Below are 18099 nucleotides of genomic sequence, written 5' to 3' on the forward strand. Positions count from 1 at the left end.
TCAATTACGCATGTTCCTCCTGTAACCGGAGGGTTCCATCTCTCTTGAGTACCCGTCGTCACTGCTAGAGCTGGAAGGTTCTAATCCATATTCGCTCGTTGGCCCACTGTATTCACTGCTTCCGAACTCGTGACCTGCCAAAGCCATCCTCCTGACCCTGCTCATATCCGAAATGTACTTGCCCGATCCATATTCAGAGCTCCCAATTGAGGTACTGTATAAGCCGCTCTTCCCTGGCTTCACCCCGTCATTAAGAGCCTCCAAAGACATATCCCCCTCCAATGCACGAACAATCTGTTTTCATTAATTTGCAATTCAAAATAAATGAAAAAGTTTAGGACTTGGAGAATCACTAGAAACGAAGAAAGTAAGTTTGACGGAATAATATTATTCAATAGAAGTTCTATTGCAAGGTATACCTGAGACATTCGAGGACGCCTCCTTGCTGAGTGTCGGACGCTGGCAGCAGCACAAGCAACTAAACGTGCCATTTCATGAGGGTTGAAGTTGTTCTCTAAGCGCGGATCAACCAACTCATCATAGTTTCCATCCTCTAATGCATTTTGCATAACCGGCCTTGCCTGCATATATAATCAAATATATGACGGACCCATCAAGATAATATAAAAATCATGAGCACAATGTAGAGAGAGAGAGAGAGAGTCTCTCTTCTCTTACCCAATCCACCAGGCTATCCTCCTCGAATCTTGGGTCCACCGGCCGTCGCCCTGTTATTAGTTCCAGAAGCATCACACCAAATGAGAAAACGTCGGATTTATCTGTAAGCTTGCCGCTGGACGCGTACTCTGGAGCCAAGTACCTATATATAACACACATGCATGTTGATTAATCTCACTCGCAAGTAATTCTTAATTAAGCAAGAATCAATCAACCACTGAACAATAATCCATTGTCAAACAACCAAGCAAGCACAAGAAATCAGTCAATATATATATATACGAACCCAAAAGTCCCCATGATCCTGGTAGAAACATGAGTGTTAGTATCTGAAGTTAACTTTGCCAACCCAAAGTCCGCTACCTGCATACAGGCACAGGGTCCACCAGGTTAAACGACCATCATGCGGCATTTTGTACCCAATTAATTCATCCTCCCAATTGTTTGTGTCTACTCTTGGTTGCGTTCACTTGTTGGATGCAAAGTGATTTTTTTGACACACACTGTTGCAAAACACGGTCAGTTAATGAACTACAACACCACTTGCTGAATATCGCTGTACTAGGGGATCGAGCTATTGTTTTGTCTGTGATGCTATGCGTACTATCAGAGAGAGGATCGGGTGCAATATGATTGCACAAAAATTGTGCATTAGGCACCCGATCACAATCCATCAGGTCTTGGGCCCCACACCTGACAGGCATGTCCCCAAAATGGAGGGTGATCAGGTGCTTAATGCACAAATATTTGTGCAATCATACTGCACCTGCACCTGATCTTTTCACGTACTATCAGGGTAAGTTTTAACAACAAAAAACATGACTTTTTTTTTTCTCTACCAGATATTCCAAAAAGTCGATCTCAAGTTTTCTGTAATGACTTCATGACACAATTTTTCAGTGAAACTGTTAAGTTGACTATTCGGCTGGGAATATCTCATGTTATCGTGAGTTATGTGTAATAAAACTACTAAGCTACGTACCTCTATTACATGATAAAATAGGCGAAAAACACATATTTTCAAACCAAAGGTTAAAAACGATACTGTATATATATATATATATGGATCTTAACCATGATTTTTAGCTTTAGATTTTTCATAATTAATTTCAGTGCAAAGTTGGGTTCTGTCGTTCTGATGTTTTTACAGAAAACATGCGTTACTTTTCGAATATCAGGCAAAATGTGGGTCACTAAATGGAATTTTTCCTTTTTCCAACTAAAAATTTGTTAACCAAGGTTTTGAGCAATGTAGTCAGTATCGGTGCCAATCGACCTGAATTGGCCGAATCGTATCGTACAAGGCTGATTCGGCTTGCTTTAAAAAAACAAAAAAATAGTAAAAATATATTGTTTAAAACAGTTCTAATATTATTTTAAGATTTTGTGGCACGTGTAGCTTCAAAGTAGAATTGGCTGATTCACCTGGATAGTTTTGAAAACGATTCAAGGCCCAATACCATATTGACAACATTGGTTTTGAGGTATTTTTTAAATTTTACGATGACCACTCAGTTTGCATCCGGGAGGCTAGCTATGTGGATCCTAACCGTCTAACTAAATGCATCCGGGAGGCTAGCTAGGATTAATTGGCATCCAGGTGAGAATGTAGAGTAATCCTAGCCATTGATTGTACGATTAGGATACAATGTGGTATGGATCCCATCATATGTCTCCCCCACAGGCGATGGTCACATCTCCTGGTAAGATATCTTTTTACCTGGGCTTCGAATTTGTAGTCAAGCAAAATATTGGCAGCCTTGATATCACGGTGGATGATGCGAGGGTGGCCTACAAAGACAGTGGAGAAGCATTCACGAAATGAAAAATATTTTGCCAAAAGGGAACTTCCATTCTTGGCTGGCTGTCACCCAACTGACTTACAGTCTTCGTGAAGGTATGCCAAACCTTTGGCCGACCCCAACGCGATCCTGAGTCTTGTTGGCCATTCCATGCTGGGACAATCCTTTCCTGATCGATCGTCGTTGATTCAAACCACGAACACCGCCCCCCCCCCCCCCCCCCAAAAAAAAAAAAAAAAACAGAAAAAAAAAGGAAAAGCCCAAGTTCATGTGAGATTTTCGAAAATCAACTTCGTTATATAATTCAAGAAACTTTAAATTAGACTAGGGAACCAAATAAATTAAATATTCGAGCTAGCTTCATCCAAACTGTAGAGGAAATCATGAGAAAGGGATTAACCATGAAGGTGGTACTCGAGGGTCTTGTTGGGAACGAACTCGTAAACGAGCATGCGTTGAGGAATGCAATATCCCACCAAGGAGACGAGATGTCGGTGGTGGACTCGGCTGATAATGTCAACCTCAGCTTGGAATTCGCGTTCTCCCTGCCCGCTGCCCGACTTGAGCTGCTTCACAGCTATCTCCTTGCCGTTGGGAAGGACGCCCTTGTGGACGTATCCGAACCCACCTTGGCCCAAAAGGTTAGCCTGCGAGAACCCATTGGTTGCGAGGGCCAGGTCCTCGTAGTTGAAGGTGCTCTTCGCGAAGCCAAGAGCAAGGTTGGGGGAGGGAGGAGGCAGATGGCTGGCCCTCGATCCCGAGAAACTTGAGCTCATGTCGCTGCTGTCCTTCATCATGGGTGGTGGACGTAGTTGTGGCGATGCCCATGGTGCACCAGGTGGCGGTGGCAGGCCCCCCATCCCCATGTGCTGCGAAGGTATGCTGCCGTTCTGCTGCCATTGCCCGCTGTTGTGGCTGTCGCCTGCACTCAAAGTCAATCTCTCAAACTCATGTACTCATCTCCTGATCGTACACGTACGATTGCAAAATGGTTGGTTCCAACTTCCAAATGAGCGGGTAGAAAATGCATAATCGTCAGCTCATGCATTTGCTTGTAAGTTACTTTTACCTTTAGGCGGAATCCCAGGGTTTCCATAGTATGGCAGTTGGTCGTGTCTCTTCCTCTTCTTCTTGCAGCAACAAACCAGAAGAAGCACTACCACTATGAGCGCCACCGTTCCAACGGCAGCTCCAACATAAATCGCGGTCGTGACATCGAAGTCGCTGCTTGGTGATGATGACGGTGATGATGGGGACTTGTGCGGGTGCCCTCTGCTGGAATGCGTAGGAGTTGGGATAGCAGGATGTGTTCTTGACGAAGGTGGAGGGGGAGGTGGCGGTGAAGCCAAGGCCGGAGGCGGGGAGAAAAAATTTGGTGGTGGTGATGACAATAATGACGATGGTGGTGAAGAGGTTTCGGAGGAAGGTGGCGGTGGAGAAGCATTGCGAGCAGTTGGTGGCGGGGACGAGACAGGCGGAGGAGGGAAAGGAGGAGGAGTCGATGGTGGGGGTGACAGAGGCGGAGATTCAGAAGTCGGTGGTGGTGGTGATGTCGACGATGGGGGCGGGGACGTTGGCGTTGCGGATGGAGTCGATGATGATGATGATGAATCGCTCGGAGGAGGAGGCGGAGTTGATGGTGACTCACTAGCAGGAGATGGTTGACCCGACGGAGGAGCCGTCACGGGGGTAGAAGCCATATCGGTCTTTTCAAACTAACTTTCCGGCAAAATGTAAAAGCTTAAACTATTGTGTCGGAAACTAAACTTCCACCCTCACGTGACTGCCCGTCAGCGACGGGCCTTCATTGAAACAGCAGCTCCTAAACCACACACAAAAAGAGAGAAAAGAAGATCTTATCTTTAAATAACTGTGAACATGAACGTCAGCCAACCGTGAAAAGGTTGGTTGGTGCGGCGAAAACTAATTTAGAAGAAAAAAAAAGAGAAGTGGAATCAGTAGCAGTAGCGCATATATCTGTATAAATCAAACCTTGGCAATTGAGGGTGGGGACGAGAAGTCGTCAGAGAAGGCCACCATGGAAATGGAAGCAGAGTTCCATTTCTTGGTGGTCGAGGGGGGAGCGCCTCCTGCCTCCGTTCTTCTTTTTCGTCCATTTGCCAATATTGCCGGTGCTACTTTTAATCGGAAGGTAGGTGCGTTTAGTGAGTAGTTGCTAAACCCCGTTTTCCTGGGAGAGAAGAGGAGCACCCCTAAAAGAAAATGCATGGCTTAATTTGGCGTTCAATTCTGTCCACCAGATCGAATAGTTACTCGTTTTAATTATCTATATTGGGAGAGTTGTTTCCGTGGTCTTCGCCCACCCGTACCTTACGCACGTAGGAATGATCTCTGGCACCTTCCTCCTCGGGAACGAGGGGGTGGTGGTTTCAACTTTCAATTCAAGCACCGCTCAACGATTTTGTTAAATTGCTAACTATTTAAAAAACATGCCATTCGGCAAGGACAGTACAATTATTTTTAGGAAAAAGAAATAAGAGTTCTTTATTTCATTTGAGTCGCTCTCATAGAAGACGAAAATGAATAAAAGGCTTAGTTTGCCCCCATGTAGACTTTTCTTTGATAGTGAAAGCTGAGGTTAGGCAAACCCCTATCATTTATAGAACCATATATCATTGGGATTCGAACTTGCAACTGCTCCTGCTCCTGTCAACAAGTGGAGCCCCCTTTGATTGGCCCCATGTAGATTTGATTTGCAAGAAAGGGCCCTTAACTTCCTGTAATCTTAACCCATCCTACCTATTATGTTCTTTGACTAAGGTCAGAAATGAGACAATGATAATCTTTCTTTAATCGGTTGCTTTATTGGATTTGCCTTCCTAGCCCAGTAGGACGCGTACCGCAACTTTACTCCACCGTCTTAACATAAATCTTATTAGAGAACGAAGTTGAACTACATAAAGTATGCGAATGAACTAAATAAAGTTGAAATAAATGCAACATCTATGCATGAACAAGTATATGAAAATGTACATGCATGGAGTCACATATGCATGAGCAAATACATGCATGGATATATTCATGAACACATATGTATGGATAAATATAAATATATGCATGAACAAATATATGCAAATACATGCATAGGCACATATCCATAGACACATACATGTTCATTCATGCCATGCATATGTGACCATGCATGTATTTTTTCATTGCAAATACATACAAATATATGCATCATAAAAAATGCATGCATGGTCGCAATATACATGGCATGCATCGACAAATACACATGCACGGACATGCATGGACATTTAATATATGCGAATAAATTTATGGACATGCATGAACAAAGTATGGCGATCGACTTTTGTTGCGCTGACTCCAAAAGGGATAGGTCATAGGAGGGCGGGCGGGCAAGATAAGGGAGGCGGTGATTGGGTTGTGCTCAACTTCCAAGAGGAACATCCTTCAATTCTTTATTTCCTTGATGAAAACATTCAGCCTCTTGCTTAACTAGTTGTAGTCATACTCTACTCAACCCTCTAGCACTACCATGGCCTCCATACGCACGCAAGGCCCCAACAACAACAAATAAACCAAGCTTCACCGTTCACAAACATGCACCCTCCAAATTCCCACTCATCTACCAAATGGATCTCCGACCATCCGGTAGGAGCAGTTTACGCAAGTCACCATGTGATATGGTTAAATGACTGCCTAGCAGTTGAACAGGCCTCTGGCCTGTTTGGGTTGGCTAAATGCTGTTTGTAAAAAGGTGGGGGGCTTAATTCCCCCAGCTCTGTTATTAAAAAAAAAAAATCTTACTCATCTTTACATCTTGGTCCCACATTTAAAGTCCTTGTTTGCCTTGACCCTAACAGTATTCGTTCCGATGGCATACTATATCCTCTGTGACTGAACTTGTATTAGTTTTTGAAACAAAACAAGGTGTCAAATGTCAAACATGCAAATGAAAAGACACTTGACGCCACGCCTTGTACTATAAATAATTTTTCCACAAAAATCAGAGAAAGAGTAATAAGTTTGAATTAAGACTGTTTTCGATAACCACAACAAAAATTTTCATCTCTATCCAAATATAACTGCTATCTTTTAATATTTACTTTTTCAAAGTAAAATAAATTTTCATTTTTCTTAATTAGATCTTTCTGGAACCAAGAAAGATTAGGAAAAATAAAACACTCAAAAGGAACTTAATTACACTTTTAGTTGTTAAGGCAAGCCCATCTCATCTCAATCTGCTCTATTTTTGTTACAAATTGTATTGGATCAAAGAGTAATTATCTGAAAGCTGGTGGAGCTTTCAAGATCTGTCTTATTTAGAAGGGTAAGTTTGATGGTTAGTATGACACTTTGAGGGTTAACAAACAACGAATAATGATCTTTAATTGTAAGAATATTTTGAAAAAGAAAAGGAGAACACTACCCAAAGTAGAACGGCATATTAGTAGGTTCGACAAGTTGTTTCCTTTACATTGATTAACTTCTTAAAGTATGCCTAATTAAAGAGTCCAATTTTACCAGAATTCTCACTTGTTTAGAAATCAGTCGCTTCTGTAACAAATTTAAACCAGAGATAAACACACGTAACAGAAGAGATGAATCCATCAAAATGGATATATCAAACAGGTTTAAACAACAACAGGATGTTATATGGAGGAAGGAGAAAAGAAAAAAAAAAAGAATGATCTTAATAATCAATTACCAAAGGGCCCATTGGGATCCAATTGCCTAAGCAAACCAAGGTACGTATAATACAGAACTCGGTCCTTGGCTCCCGTCCGATGGCTCTTGGTGTGCTTGCAGAAGTACTTGAGCTGCTCCAGGGTGCAACAACCGAGTGATTGTGTGAGCAACAAGAACAGCCAATTGATCTTCTTCTTCTTCTCGTCGGTGATGGGCCTCACGCATGCTTCTTGTTTGCATTTATCGCAGTCCAACAGCTTGGGCGTGAGCCATTCTTTGGGTGCACGGTTGTGCATGCTCCCCTTGTAGTGCAGCATATACTCCCCCACATCCACTACCTTCCGCAGATCCACGTCCATCGAGTACACCTTCTCACACCTCTTGCACGAAACTTGTCCGCTAATCTTGTCTATGTCATTGTCCAAGAGGTATTGGAGACTCTGGGTGGTGGCTCTCCGCCGTGTGGCCCACGGGTATGGAGGCGGAATAGGGTCTTCTTTAATCGGCTGGCGGGTGGAGCTCCTACGGGGACGTACGCCACCACCACCATGGGCATGGTGATAGCCTAAGGAGAAAGTTGGATCGTCCACTCCCACGGCGGATGGCAAAGATATTGGTAATAATGACGATGGTGGTGGTGGTGGTGGTTGAGGGCTTGCTGGTACCTGTGACAATGGTAGTTGTAGCCATGCTAGTCCATCTGGTGGTGGTCGTTGCGAACTTTCTGATGCCTGTGTCAAGGGTGGTTGCAGCTGTGTTGGTGGTTGTGGTAGTGAAGGTTGCGGTGCTGGTATGGGAGTGAAAGAAAGAGAGAGACGTAGGTCCACGAGGGAGTCTCCTTGCCCGCTGTCCTCGTGGTTTTCCATCGCGCTCTGTCCTTTTTTCTTGCTCGTTGCTTCCTATTATGCTCCTCTTTGTTTGCTTTCTTCTTTGAAAAAATGCTATAGCTACCCCCATTTTGGCACTTTAGAGTCCCAAGGTATTTAATCTCTCTCTCTCCTTTCTCTTAGAGGCTCACCAAACCCAACGGGTTGGGTTTGACCTGGACCTCACTTGTACGAAACCCTATAGGGTAAGGGTTTGGTGATAAAGCATGCTTGATTGAAATCTAGTTAGAACCCAAAGAGTCCAATTAGCATATGGAGATCGGTATGGTTTGTTAAATTTCATACCAGACTCAGGCTAGCTTGACCTAACTTCCTATTAGGATCCACAAATTTTCAATGTAAAAAGTAAAAAAAAAAACGTTATTTTTATCGGGTATGATCCGATTCATGTAATCCTTATAAGATCAGGTCTAGTTTTTCTAGTAGTTGGTCTGATTGATCCTAGGTCTAGACCCAGTATCAGCACCTCAAAGTTAAATCAAGGTTCAGAACCACATAGGTTTGAAGCAGGTCAGATTCATTGACGCCCCTAGATATATATGAACATCTCACAGTATACCATACATAGCCTACTGAGGACTCAAGTGAAAGGTTCCCTCTTGTGGGGTATCGATTCATATGGTCGTTGGTGGTGAAAATTGTTTCACTACATGATCAGTAACCATGACCCAGTCCTCACTGAGCAACTCCATTGGCATGAGACGTTGTTGACCATGGCAACATGACCAGTTCTACAAATTTAAACGAGTCACTTGTATGTGAGAATCCATCTTCTCAGCAAGATTTGGCCACTCATATTGATCAAGTGAGTGATAATCATCAATATATAAAGGATGTAGTTTCCCATCCTAATATTCTGAGCCGCATATGTGCTAAAGGTATTTGTTACAGGTTGAAGCTAGATTTGATCAAAATCACCAAGTACGCATTCTCCACCGTCGGAGAAGCTGGAATTTGCCTCCACGTAATTGAGAGAGTACTTTCCCTTTTTAATTGTGGTAAATTTTCCTGTGTGGGTAAACAGGTTGAGAGAGAGAGAAAGAGGGGTTTTTTACTGATTGAATCTGAATTGGTCCAAATGGGTCCATGCATGTCTGTCAAGTCTAATATGATTGACTGGATTGAATTCGGTTAACTGGATCCAATCTGATTCAAATAGGACCATTAAAGTCTATTGAGTCAAAATGTTTGATTGAATCTAATTGGTTAAATGGTTCCATTTGGATCCAACATAGTTCAGCTGGGTCCATTCAAGAGTCCACTATGAGTGGTTGGATCTAATTGATCAAACTGGTTTCGACCAATCTAACCATAATATGCCTACCAATAGTAACAATCCATATGTCAAAGCAATATTTATTGTTGCAGGGAATTAAAAAAAAATTAAAGCATAGGCTAACAACTCGATGGAAATTTTCTAATCAAATGTCAAATTTACAAATAAAAGTGTTTCAAATAATATCACAAGAAAATTTCACAGTATTTATACTATGCTCTTGCACATGTGTAGCAATTTTATTATAAAGAAGAATACATATGCAAAAATAAATTATTAACAAAAAATCTAACTCGCGCCTATATGCAAGAACTATGATTTGTTCAACCAAAATGAAGCTCTTCTTCTTCTTATATGTGGAAGTTTTTCAATTAAAATTTTGAAGATGACCTAAACAAATATGTAAAAAAATACAAAACAACAAAAGATTGTTACCATAATTCTCCAATCCAATGATACTTATAAGTTTGAAATGTGGTATGAATAGGAAATGGATGCACAAAACACATTTTTTGGTTACTAATCACTCTTGAATCCCTCAAGAATTGGCACCCTAGCTCAGCTACAAACTGATCAAGTAGGAAATTAATAGAAGATAACACTAAAATAGATTAAAAAAAAACTAAAAATCACCAATAATTCATTCATACAACCTTCTTTCTCCTCTTTATAACAAATATATATAGCAAACAATAAAACAACCCTAGAAACCTTGATCGTAATATGGACTTAAGATAGATTAAATCCTAAACTATGATCCAAATATGATTCAAGAATCAATATGGATTTGAGATAGATATGGCATGAAATAAGATCCAAAACAAGACCCTAAACTAAGATTCAAACTAAATAATTACAAAAATCAAATAATGAAAATGGATCTAAATGGACCCTGTAGACTCGATAGTGACTCATTTATGCTCTTGCGTCGTTCTCCTCAAGTTGGAGAAGACTTGCCCTCAAGGTTAGATCTTGCTTGTGCTTTTTCAAGTTTCACTCTATTGTTCATCACGTATTTACAATATGCCTTATGAACATGCATGTCGAACCCGATCCACTTTGGGAAGTGCAGAAAAGCTAGTTACGCTCTTGTCAAACCAACTGTAATCATTCATCATGTCTCTATGTAGAAAATGATAAAATGGATCATATGTATCCAATACAGTAGTACTCCAATTTTTTATACCCATCACTCCATGCTCCACATGTTGATGATGTTCTATGATGCACCTTGGGATTTGAGAAAATCTTGATATGGTTTAGGGAAATTGGGCATAGGGTGCTTTTGGATCTGGATATTAGGTTTGGTTAGAGAGAAATCACTATGGCTTAGATTCAATAGGTTTTGGGTATTGAGATTTTGGTCTTGGGTATTGGTTAAAATATAGAAAGGCTCTTTGTGATTTGAATCTAGCTAAGTGGTTTAGGTTCATGTTCAAATTAGGTTTATTTATGGATGGGACAACGGATTCTAGATTGGCTTTAAAGGGATCCAATAAAATAGATTTAGATCCATCATGAGATCTTGGATCCAAATCTTCTTTAATTTGAAGAAGGTCTTGGGCAGGTTCTACTGGATATTTATCTGAATTGGATTCCAAGTCGGTTTCACCTACTTGGGTTTGCGTAGTAGTTTTAGGAATGGGTAGACGCTTTTGGATGTATTGCTTTAAGACTTTTGGAGCATGATTTAAAGAAACAAACTTGTGCATCAAATATTACATCTCCTCTCATGTTTTAACTTGTCCTAAACCTTTGCTCTCACTACAAGAAAAATGTTAATTAGCGACGGACATTTGCGATGGATAAAATTCATCGTAAATTGACGATGGAGTAGCAAGAGAAAGATAATTGTCGCTAAAATATCATTTACTTGCAATTTTAGCGACGGGAAATATTTTGTCGATAATTCGTCGCTACATTGCGACAGATTAGCGATAGATTTTATTCTGTCGCTATATCTGTTGCAACTTAGCGACGGATCAGCGGCAGAACTATTGCAGCGCTAAGTCCTTGCGAAATAGCGATGACTTAGCGATGAAATTTGGTCATCGCGAATCTGTCGCTAATTTTTCTGTAAATCCCTAATTCTTTTCCCCTTTCTTTCTCTTTTTTGTTTCATCTCCGTCGTGTTTCCTCGGCCTGCCTCCCGTCTACCCCCGGCTTGCCTCCCGTCACCCCCCGGCCCGCATCCCGTCGCCCCCCTGGCCCGCCCCCGGCCTGCCTCCTATGGCCCCCGGTCTGCAGCCCCTCGGTCGTCGTCCGATGCACCCTCGTTGCCTGATGCTCCCCTTTCACCGACCTCCCCCTCTTCACTGACGCCTGACACTCAGGTAACCTCCGACTCCTCTGTCTCTTTCTGCCGACCTCCCCCTTCGTCGACGCCCGATGCTCAGGCTGGCCATTACATTTTTTGTCGGGGAGAGGTCGAGCTCCCTCTTTGTGTTACAGAAGTCACGGGAGGGGCTCGGCCCCCTCCGTATGTTTTTTTCGTCAGGGAGGGGCCGAGCCCCCTCTTTGTGTTACGGGAGGGGCTCGGTCTCCTCCCTTTTTTTAGCCTTTTTTCGCTAGAAAGGGGCTGAGCCTCCTCCTTGTCTTACAGGATGCATGGAAGGGGCTCGGCTCCCTCCCCTTTTTTCGCCAGGAGGAGCCGAGCCCCCTCTCTATCTTACGGGATGCGCGGGAGGGGCTCGGCCCCCTCCCCCTCTCTTTTTTTGCCTTTTTTTCATCAAGAAGGAGCTGAGCCCCCTCCCTGTTTTTTTTTTCACCCCCTGTCTTACGGGATGAGAGGGAGGGGCCGAACCCTCTCCCTTTTTTTCGTCAAGGAGGGGTCGAGCCCCCTCCATATTTTGTTTTGTATATATGTGTTTCGCAGGTACGTTGCTGAGCTAATTGCATGATGCTTAGTGCTAAGCATCGCATGTGACTAAAAATGCAATGCAAAAAGAAATAAGAAAAAAATCCAAAGGCAAAAGCAATTCAAATCGAGTAAATACCCATGGTGAGTAAGTGATGCAAGCGCATCATATGTTATTTAATTTATTAGATGCAACACTTTTTTTGTTCACACACTCACTTAGTTGTGGATATCTAGAACTGCTTTGATGGAGTTTAGAGATCATGTTGAGCATGATTTTAATGTATGAGAATAAAAGTGTTCTTATTTTTTTAGTACAGATTTCATGCTAGGCATGGTAGTAGTTAGCGGAATATTGGAATATGTTTGATACAAGTACATGTTTGATATTATTTTAATATGAATAATTTGAATGTATTGCAATGTTTGATGTGTCTGTATTTATGCTTGCATGAACTTATTTTTTATTTGATTATGCATTCCATGCAAAATTGTATCATAAATTTTTTGTTCAAATGAATGTATAATTTTATATAATGTGATTTCAAAATTCTAAATATCCTCATGATGTATATAAATATGATGTGATGGCGTTACACACGAAAATTTATGTATTACTTTAAAAAAAAATTGCTCACAAACAATCACCAAACAAGAATTAATAGATAAATTAGATATTTGTTTTATCGTAGCATTATTAAGATTCTCTTTTAACTGGTGATGATAATATCTGTAATATTATAGGACAAAATGGCTGTGAACTGTGAATGGATGTATTGTAGGATAGTTGATAATAAGGTGTCGTATGAATATATGGATGGTGTTGACAATTTTATTGAATTTGCAATGGCAAGTGTCAGTACAGTGGATCCCACCGATCGAATCAGATGCCCCTGCACGATGTATAAGAACAATCGATTTGCAGAACCTCATGGTGTTAGATATCACCTATACAGGAAGGGTTTTGTTAGTGGTTATCAGAATTAGATGCTCCATGGTGAAGAATTTTGAAATAATTTTGACGCACGGGTAAATATGGTGCACGATAATCCATATGTGGATTTGATATTTGATGTCGTAGGACCAGAAATGGGTTTTGCTATAGGACATAGTGATGCACCAACCAGGGTAGAGGAAAAAGCAACAAATGATGCAGCTAGTATATTTTATGACTTACTTAGAGATGTTGATGAGCCACTGTGGAATGGTTGTGAGAGTCACACTATCTTGTCTGCAGTTCTTCAACTATTGAATTTGAAGTTAGAGTATAACTTGAGTCAATCATGTTTTGACCGTCTGTGCTTTATTGTGAAGAGTATGTTGCTCAAAGATGAGAAATTGCCACAAAATCTCTACCATGCGAAGGTTATGGTCAATAATCTAGGTATGCGGTATCAAAAGATAGATGCTTGTCTCAATCATTGCATATTGATTTACTTAGGCACAAATAATAGCTTATCTTTATTCAAGTGTCATTGGTTTGATCCCACAACAACAAGAGTCAATAAAACCTCAGATATTGTGGAGGTAAATCATAAATCAAGGTTTGAAACATATGAACCTTTCATATTAGCCTCGCAAGCTCAACAAGTTTACTATACTTCATATCTGACTACAAGGAAGTCAGATAGAAATGAATGGTGGGCAGTTTGTAAGGTAAAGTCTAAACTATACCTTGAGTATGATCAGTTACAGGAAGACAAGATTGCTGAAGAGGGTGATTACTATCAATCAGATGATATGTATGACTTCTCTTATGGTCACGATGTTGCACATTGTATGCATGTCATATCACCATTGTCCGATGGCACATGCATGGAAGAATGTGATCCAAATGATATACCAAGTGGATGGGTGCTAAATAAAGAAAAAGAAGATAATGACGAAGACAAGAAGAAGGAAGAAGAGGAGTATGAAAGTCGAACAAGTGATGAATCATTCTCGAGCTAGTGAAATACATCTTGTAATATATACCTGTATTTGATCTGAATGATTAGATTGTTTTGAATGTATTGAAATGTATTGTAATGATTTGAATGTTTTGAAGGTATTGCAATGTTTTGAATGTATTATAACTCTTCGATAGGTATAGAGTTATGAATTGAATGTATTATAACGTGTTAGAATGATTTGAATGAAATAGCAGATATTTAAATGTCTTGCATGAAGTTTTTTTTATTTGATTATGTATTCATGAAGATATAAAGTTGTGTAACTGATCCAATGTATCGAAATGTATTACAATGTTTGAATGTATTGCATAACGTTTTTTATTTGTTAGAATATGGTTCATGGAGGTCACAATCGTTGAGCACCCAGTGGTAGCCAGTCTGAGCCTTCATCTTCACGAGCTGCTTCGACAGATATATCATTTAAATAATTGTATACTTGATTAGTTTAAATATGCATTGTGTGAATTTTTAACTCATTATTTTGTAGATGTTGTTTCGCCTACACATGATCCATCGACGTCAGATGCAGGGTCTTCTCAGTGTGACCCACGATGAGTAATTCAAATAGTGTATATTGATAGTCGACCATAAGTATTTCTTTGTCACTTGTCCAATACTTAACTTATAAAAAGTGTATATCGATAGTCGATTGTTAATGTGTATCAATTCATGTGCAATGCGAGGTTTGAGCAGCAAGAAGTAATACGATAAATTACAAAGTCATTGTTGCATCATCTTCTAGGACCGGTAGCGCAATGGAAAGAGTACCTGAGAGAGGTGTTGGACAGTTTAATGTCCTCATTCATGGTATGCAATCGTTTATCATAACAAGAAGTGTTTCATATTTATGTGTGTTAACTTTTTGAAAGTATTTGTAGGCTTCTCATCGCTTCACGACTGCAAACGAGGAGAAAGATGCAAGGGTAGTGTGGCAGAAGGTGGTTGTCAATCGATTTGCCGACATGTTGCACAATAAGAAGATTGCAGCAAAAAAAATAGCTGGTGGGATAGATGATCCATTGCAGTGGAAGGACCATGGGCCTTCTACTATCAAGAGAAATTATTGGGAGGGCATGTGTGACAAGTAGGCGAGCAATGAATTTCAAAACCGCTTAGCAAAGGTTGCACAAAACTGAGCGAATATGCCCGATGCCCATCTACACACAGGTGGATCTAGGACTTTTAGGAGCCACCACAAGAGAATGGTAACTCATGAATATATATATATATTGTCAAGTTTGTAAATATTTCAGCATACTTATTAATCAGTTTTTTTATCATTTAATATTACAGGAAACAGAAAAAAGAGATATTGTGCCTTACAAAGATGTGTTTGTTGAAATACATAAATGTAAGAGCACGGAAGATTTTGTATCAGAGAAGGCGAGAGCGACATCAGTATGTATTTATTGTATTAATAAATATTATAATATATAAGTTACTTTGAATTATGTCATTATAAATATTATAATTTTAAATTATTAATTCATATTCTAATCATTACTTTGTAGGAGTCATACGAGCAGCAAATGATACAGCGATATGGCGATGACTCCACTCAACATCCGCCTTTTGATCCTGCAGCATGGGTGACTGCAACTGGTGAACCCAAAAAGGGTCGTGTATTCGGGTTTGGGAGTAACGTGAACACCACACTAGTCGTTGCCTCCTACAGACACGACTCTCAGAGTTCTCCCGCCAGCATCAACTCCCAACGTTTGAATGACCCTGCTATGTCTTAGTATGGTGTCTGTCAGCGTCTTGAGGAAAAGATGCAAGACTTTTTAAATGAAGCAATTCTCAACATTGTCCGTAATGAGTTGTGCAACTTTTTTCAGGACAGGAAAACTTCGTCTGCATTCAACATGAGCTTTGGTGCCCATCAGGTATAAAGATTTATGTCATTTGTTTCATGTCGTTAGATTTCAAGTTAGTATATGCATGATTGAATACATATATGCATGATTGTCTCACTATGATTTTTTTCGACATCTTATAACACATGTATGTATGATTGATTCACTATAATTTTTTTTTGACACCCTTATAACACATATACGCATGATTGAATCACTATGAAAGTTTTTTTATAACCTTATAACACATATATGCATGATTTAATCACTATAAATTTTTTTGAAAAACCTTAGAACACATACAAGCATGCTTTCATCACTATGACAACCTTAGACCACATATGAGTCTGATATTAGCATATATGAAAGTTTTTTAATGCCTTAGAACACATATGAGCCTCATATTAGCATATATGAACCTTAGAACACGTATGACCCTGATATTAGCATATATGAAAGCTTTTTAATGCCTTATAACACATTTGAGTCTGATATTAGCATATATGAAAGTTTTTCAATGCCTTATCATACATATATGCATGATTGAATAACTATAAAAAAAATTTACTGCTTTAGAACATGATAGGCATGATTGAATCACATATAAAGTTTTTTTACTGCCTTAGAACATATATAAGCATGATTTCATCACTATGAAAATGTTTTTACTGTCTTGCAACACATATATGCATGATTGTGATACATAACACATTTATTTGACAGCCTTATATACTATATATGCATGTGTGAATCACTGTGAAATTCTTTGACAAACTTAAAACACATATTTGCATGATTGAGTCACTATACATTTTTTTCCAGTCTTAGAACACATATTTGAATTCTATTAATGTCCTTCAGTTTATTGTTATTCTTTGTGTCATTTATCCATTTACTTTGTTGCATTAGATTAGGTGCATTGCATATAATTTATTTTATTAAATTTTGTTTATAAATACTAACATTTTTTTCGCTTGTAGGATGCTGGAGATTATCAGAATAGAGGAACTGATGGAGGCATGGAGGGAGGCGCAGATCGACAAAATGAAGAGGATGATGCCCAAAATCTTGACAAGGATTAGATTCATTTGTTTAATTTCTTTGTTATACTTGTAACTAATTATAACTTGGCAAGGACTATATTTGATTGTTAAAGTTTGCCTAATTTAGAACTTGTGTTAAATTTGTTCGACCTGTATATGTATTTTTTATGTGTGTTTTCTTTTTGATAAACAGGTTATATGAATTGTATAATGAGAAATTTTTCTCGAGTTTCGAAAAAAATTAAAAAAATAATTTTTTTTTTAATTAGCGATAGATATTATCCATCGCTACTCCGTCGCCAATTTGAGGCAGTCGTCGGTTTGTGATGGAATTTAAGTCGCTGCTAATGTTCGTCGCTAATTTAGCGACGAACATTAGGGACAGATATGTATCCCTCGCAAAATAGTAGTGACTGATTAGCGACAGATTAAATTCCGTCGCATAACCAAATCAGTCTCTATTTAGCAGCGGATTAACGACGGACATGATCTGTCGCCGCCAATACATTGGTACGTAGCGACGGATTGGTGACAAATAAATTTTGCCGCAGTTTAGTAACTAGGGTTATGCAACAGACGCTATCCATCGCTAATCCGTCACAAAAAGCGTCGCTAACATATTTAGCGATGGCGTAGCGACGGATAGCGTCTGTCGCTAATACTCATATTTCTTGTAGTGTCTCTCAGGCATTTTGTAACCCATCCCACCATACTCATGAAGGTCCTCGAAGTTGTGTGGATGCCAACGGGACCCTGCAATGCTCTGAAACATAATGGCAATCGAGGTAGAACCGCACTACACAAGCCCAATCAAAGAATATCTTCATATCCAAGATGGGTCAAAATTTCACACCAAGATGACTAACAGTTTGTGCTAGGTGACTTTGGGAAGTTTAACAAATTTTTAGCTTTGTTAAAAAATAGGTTCTAGGCAGAATTAGTCTAAGCAGGGTTTAAGCTTAGGTCTGGCTTAAGAAAAAAGTTCTAACAACTTACAAGACTTTGTTTAAGTGTTATGAGGCTTGCTAAAGGTCTGGGTTGTCTGGAGTTTGCCAAGGTTCCACGATTTAGGCT

The 18099-nt window shown here is 39.8% G+C and overlaps 1 protein-coding gene across 1 annotated transcript; it reads right to left on the minus strand.

The window, feature by feature from the left end:
- On the minus strand, nt 1–4180 carry LOC149847624 (proline-rich receptor-like protein kinase PERK15). The gene is made up of 8 exons (XM_090001768.1): nt 3550–4180; nt 2881–3402; nt 2563–2649; nt 2399–2469; nt 965–1041; nt 679–820; nt 420–581; nt 1–294 (listed from the first exon to the last, which is right to left on the minus strand). The coding sequence occupies exons 1-8, from the start codon at nt 4178–4180 to the stop codon at nt 1–3; spliced, it is 1986 nt and encodes a 661-aa protein (XP_089857894.1).
- Between the last annotated feature and the right edge of the window lie 13919 nt (nt 4181–18099).

This window comes from Nuphar pumila, chromosome 1, assembly GCF_984573655.1.
Source record: "Nuphar pumila chromosome 1, dmNupPumi1.hap1.1, whole genome shotgun sequence".
In the NCBI taxonomy this organism is placed as follows: Eukaryota; Viridiplantae; Streptophyta; class Magnoliopsida; order Nymphaeales; family Nymphaeaceae; genus Nuphar; species Nuphar pumila.

Excerpts from the sequence above, each read along its gene's own strand:
- LOC149847624 (XM_090001768.1), bottom strand. The coding sequence starts at position 4,180 with ATGGCTTCTACCCCCGTGACGGCTCCTCCGTCGGGTCAACCATCTCCT. Across the intron at positions 821-964 it reads AGGATCATGGGGACTTTTGG|GTACTTGGCTCCAGAGTACG; the intron begins GTTCGTATATAT and ends TGTTATATATAG. Across the intron at positions 295-419 it reads GGCGTCCTCGAATGTCTCAG|ATTGTTCGTGCATTGGAGGG; the intron begins GTATACCTTGCA and ends TAATGAAAACAG.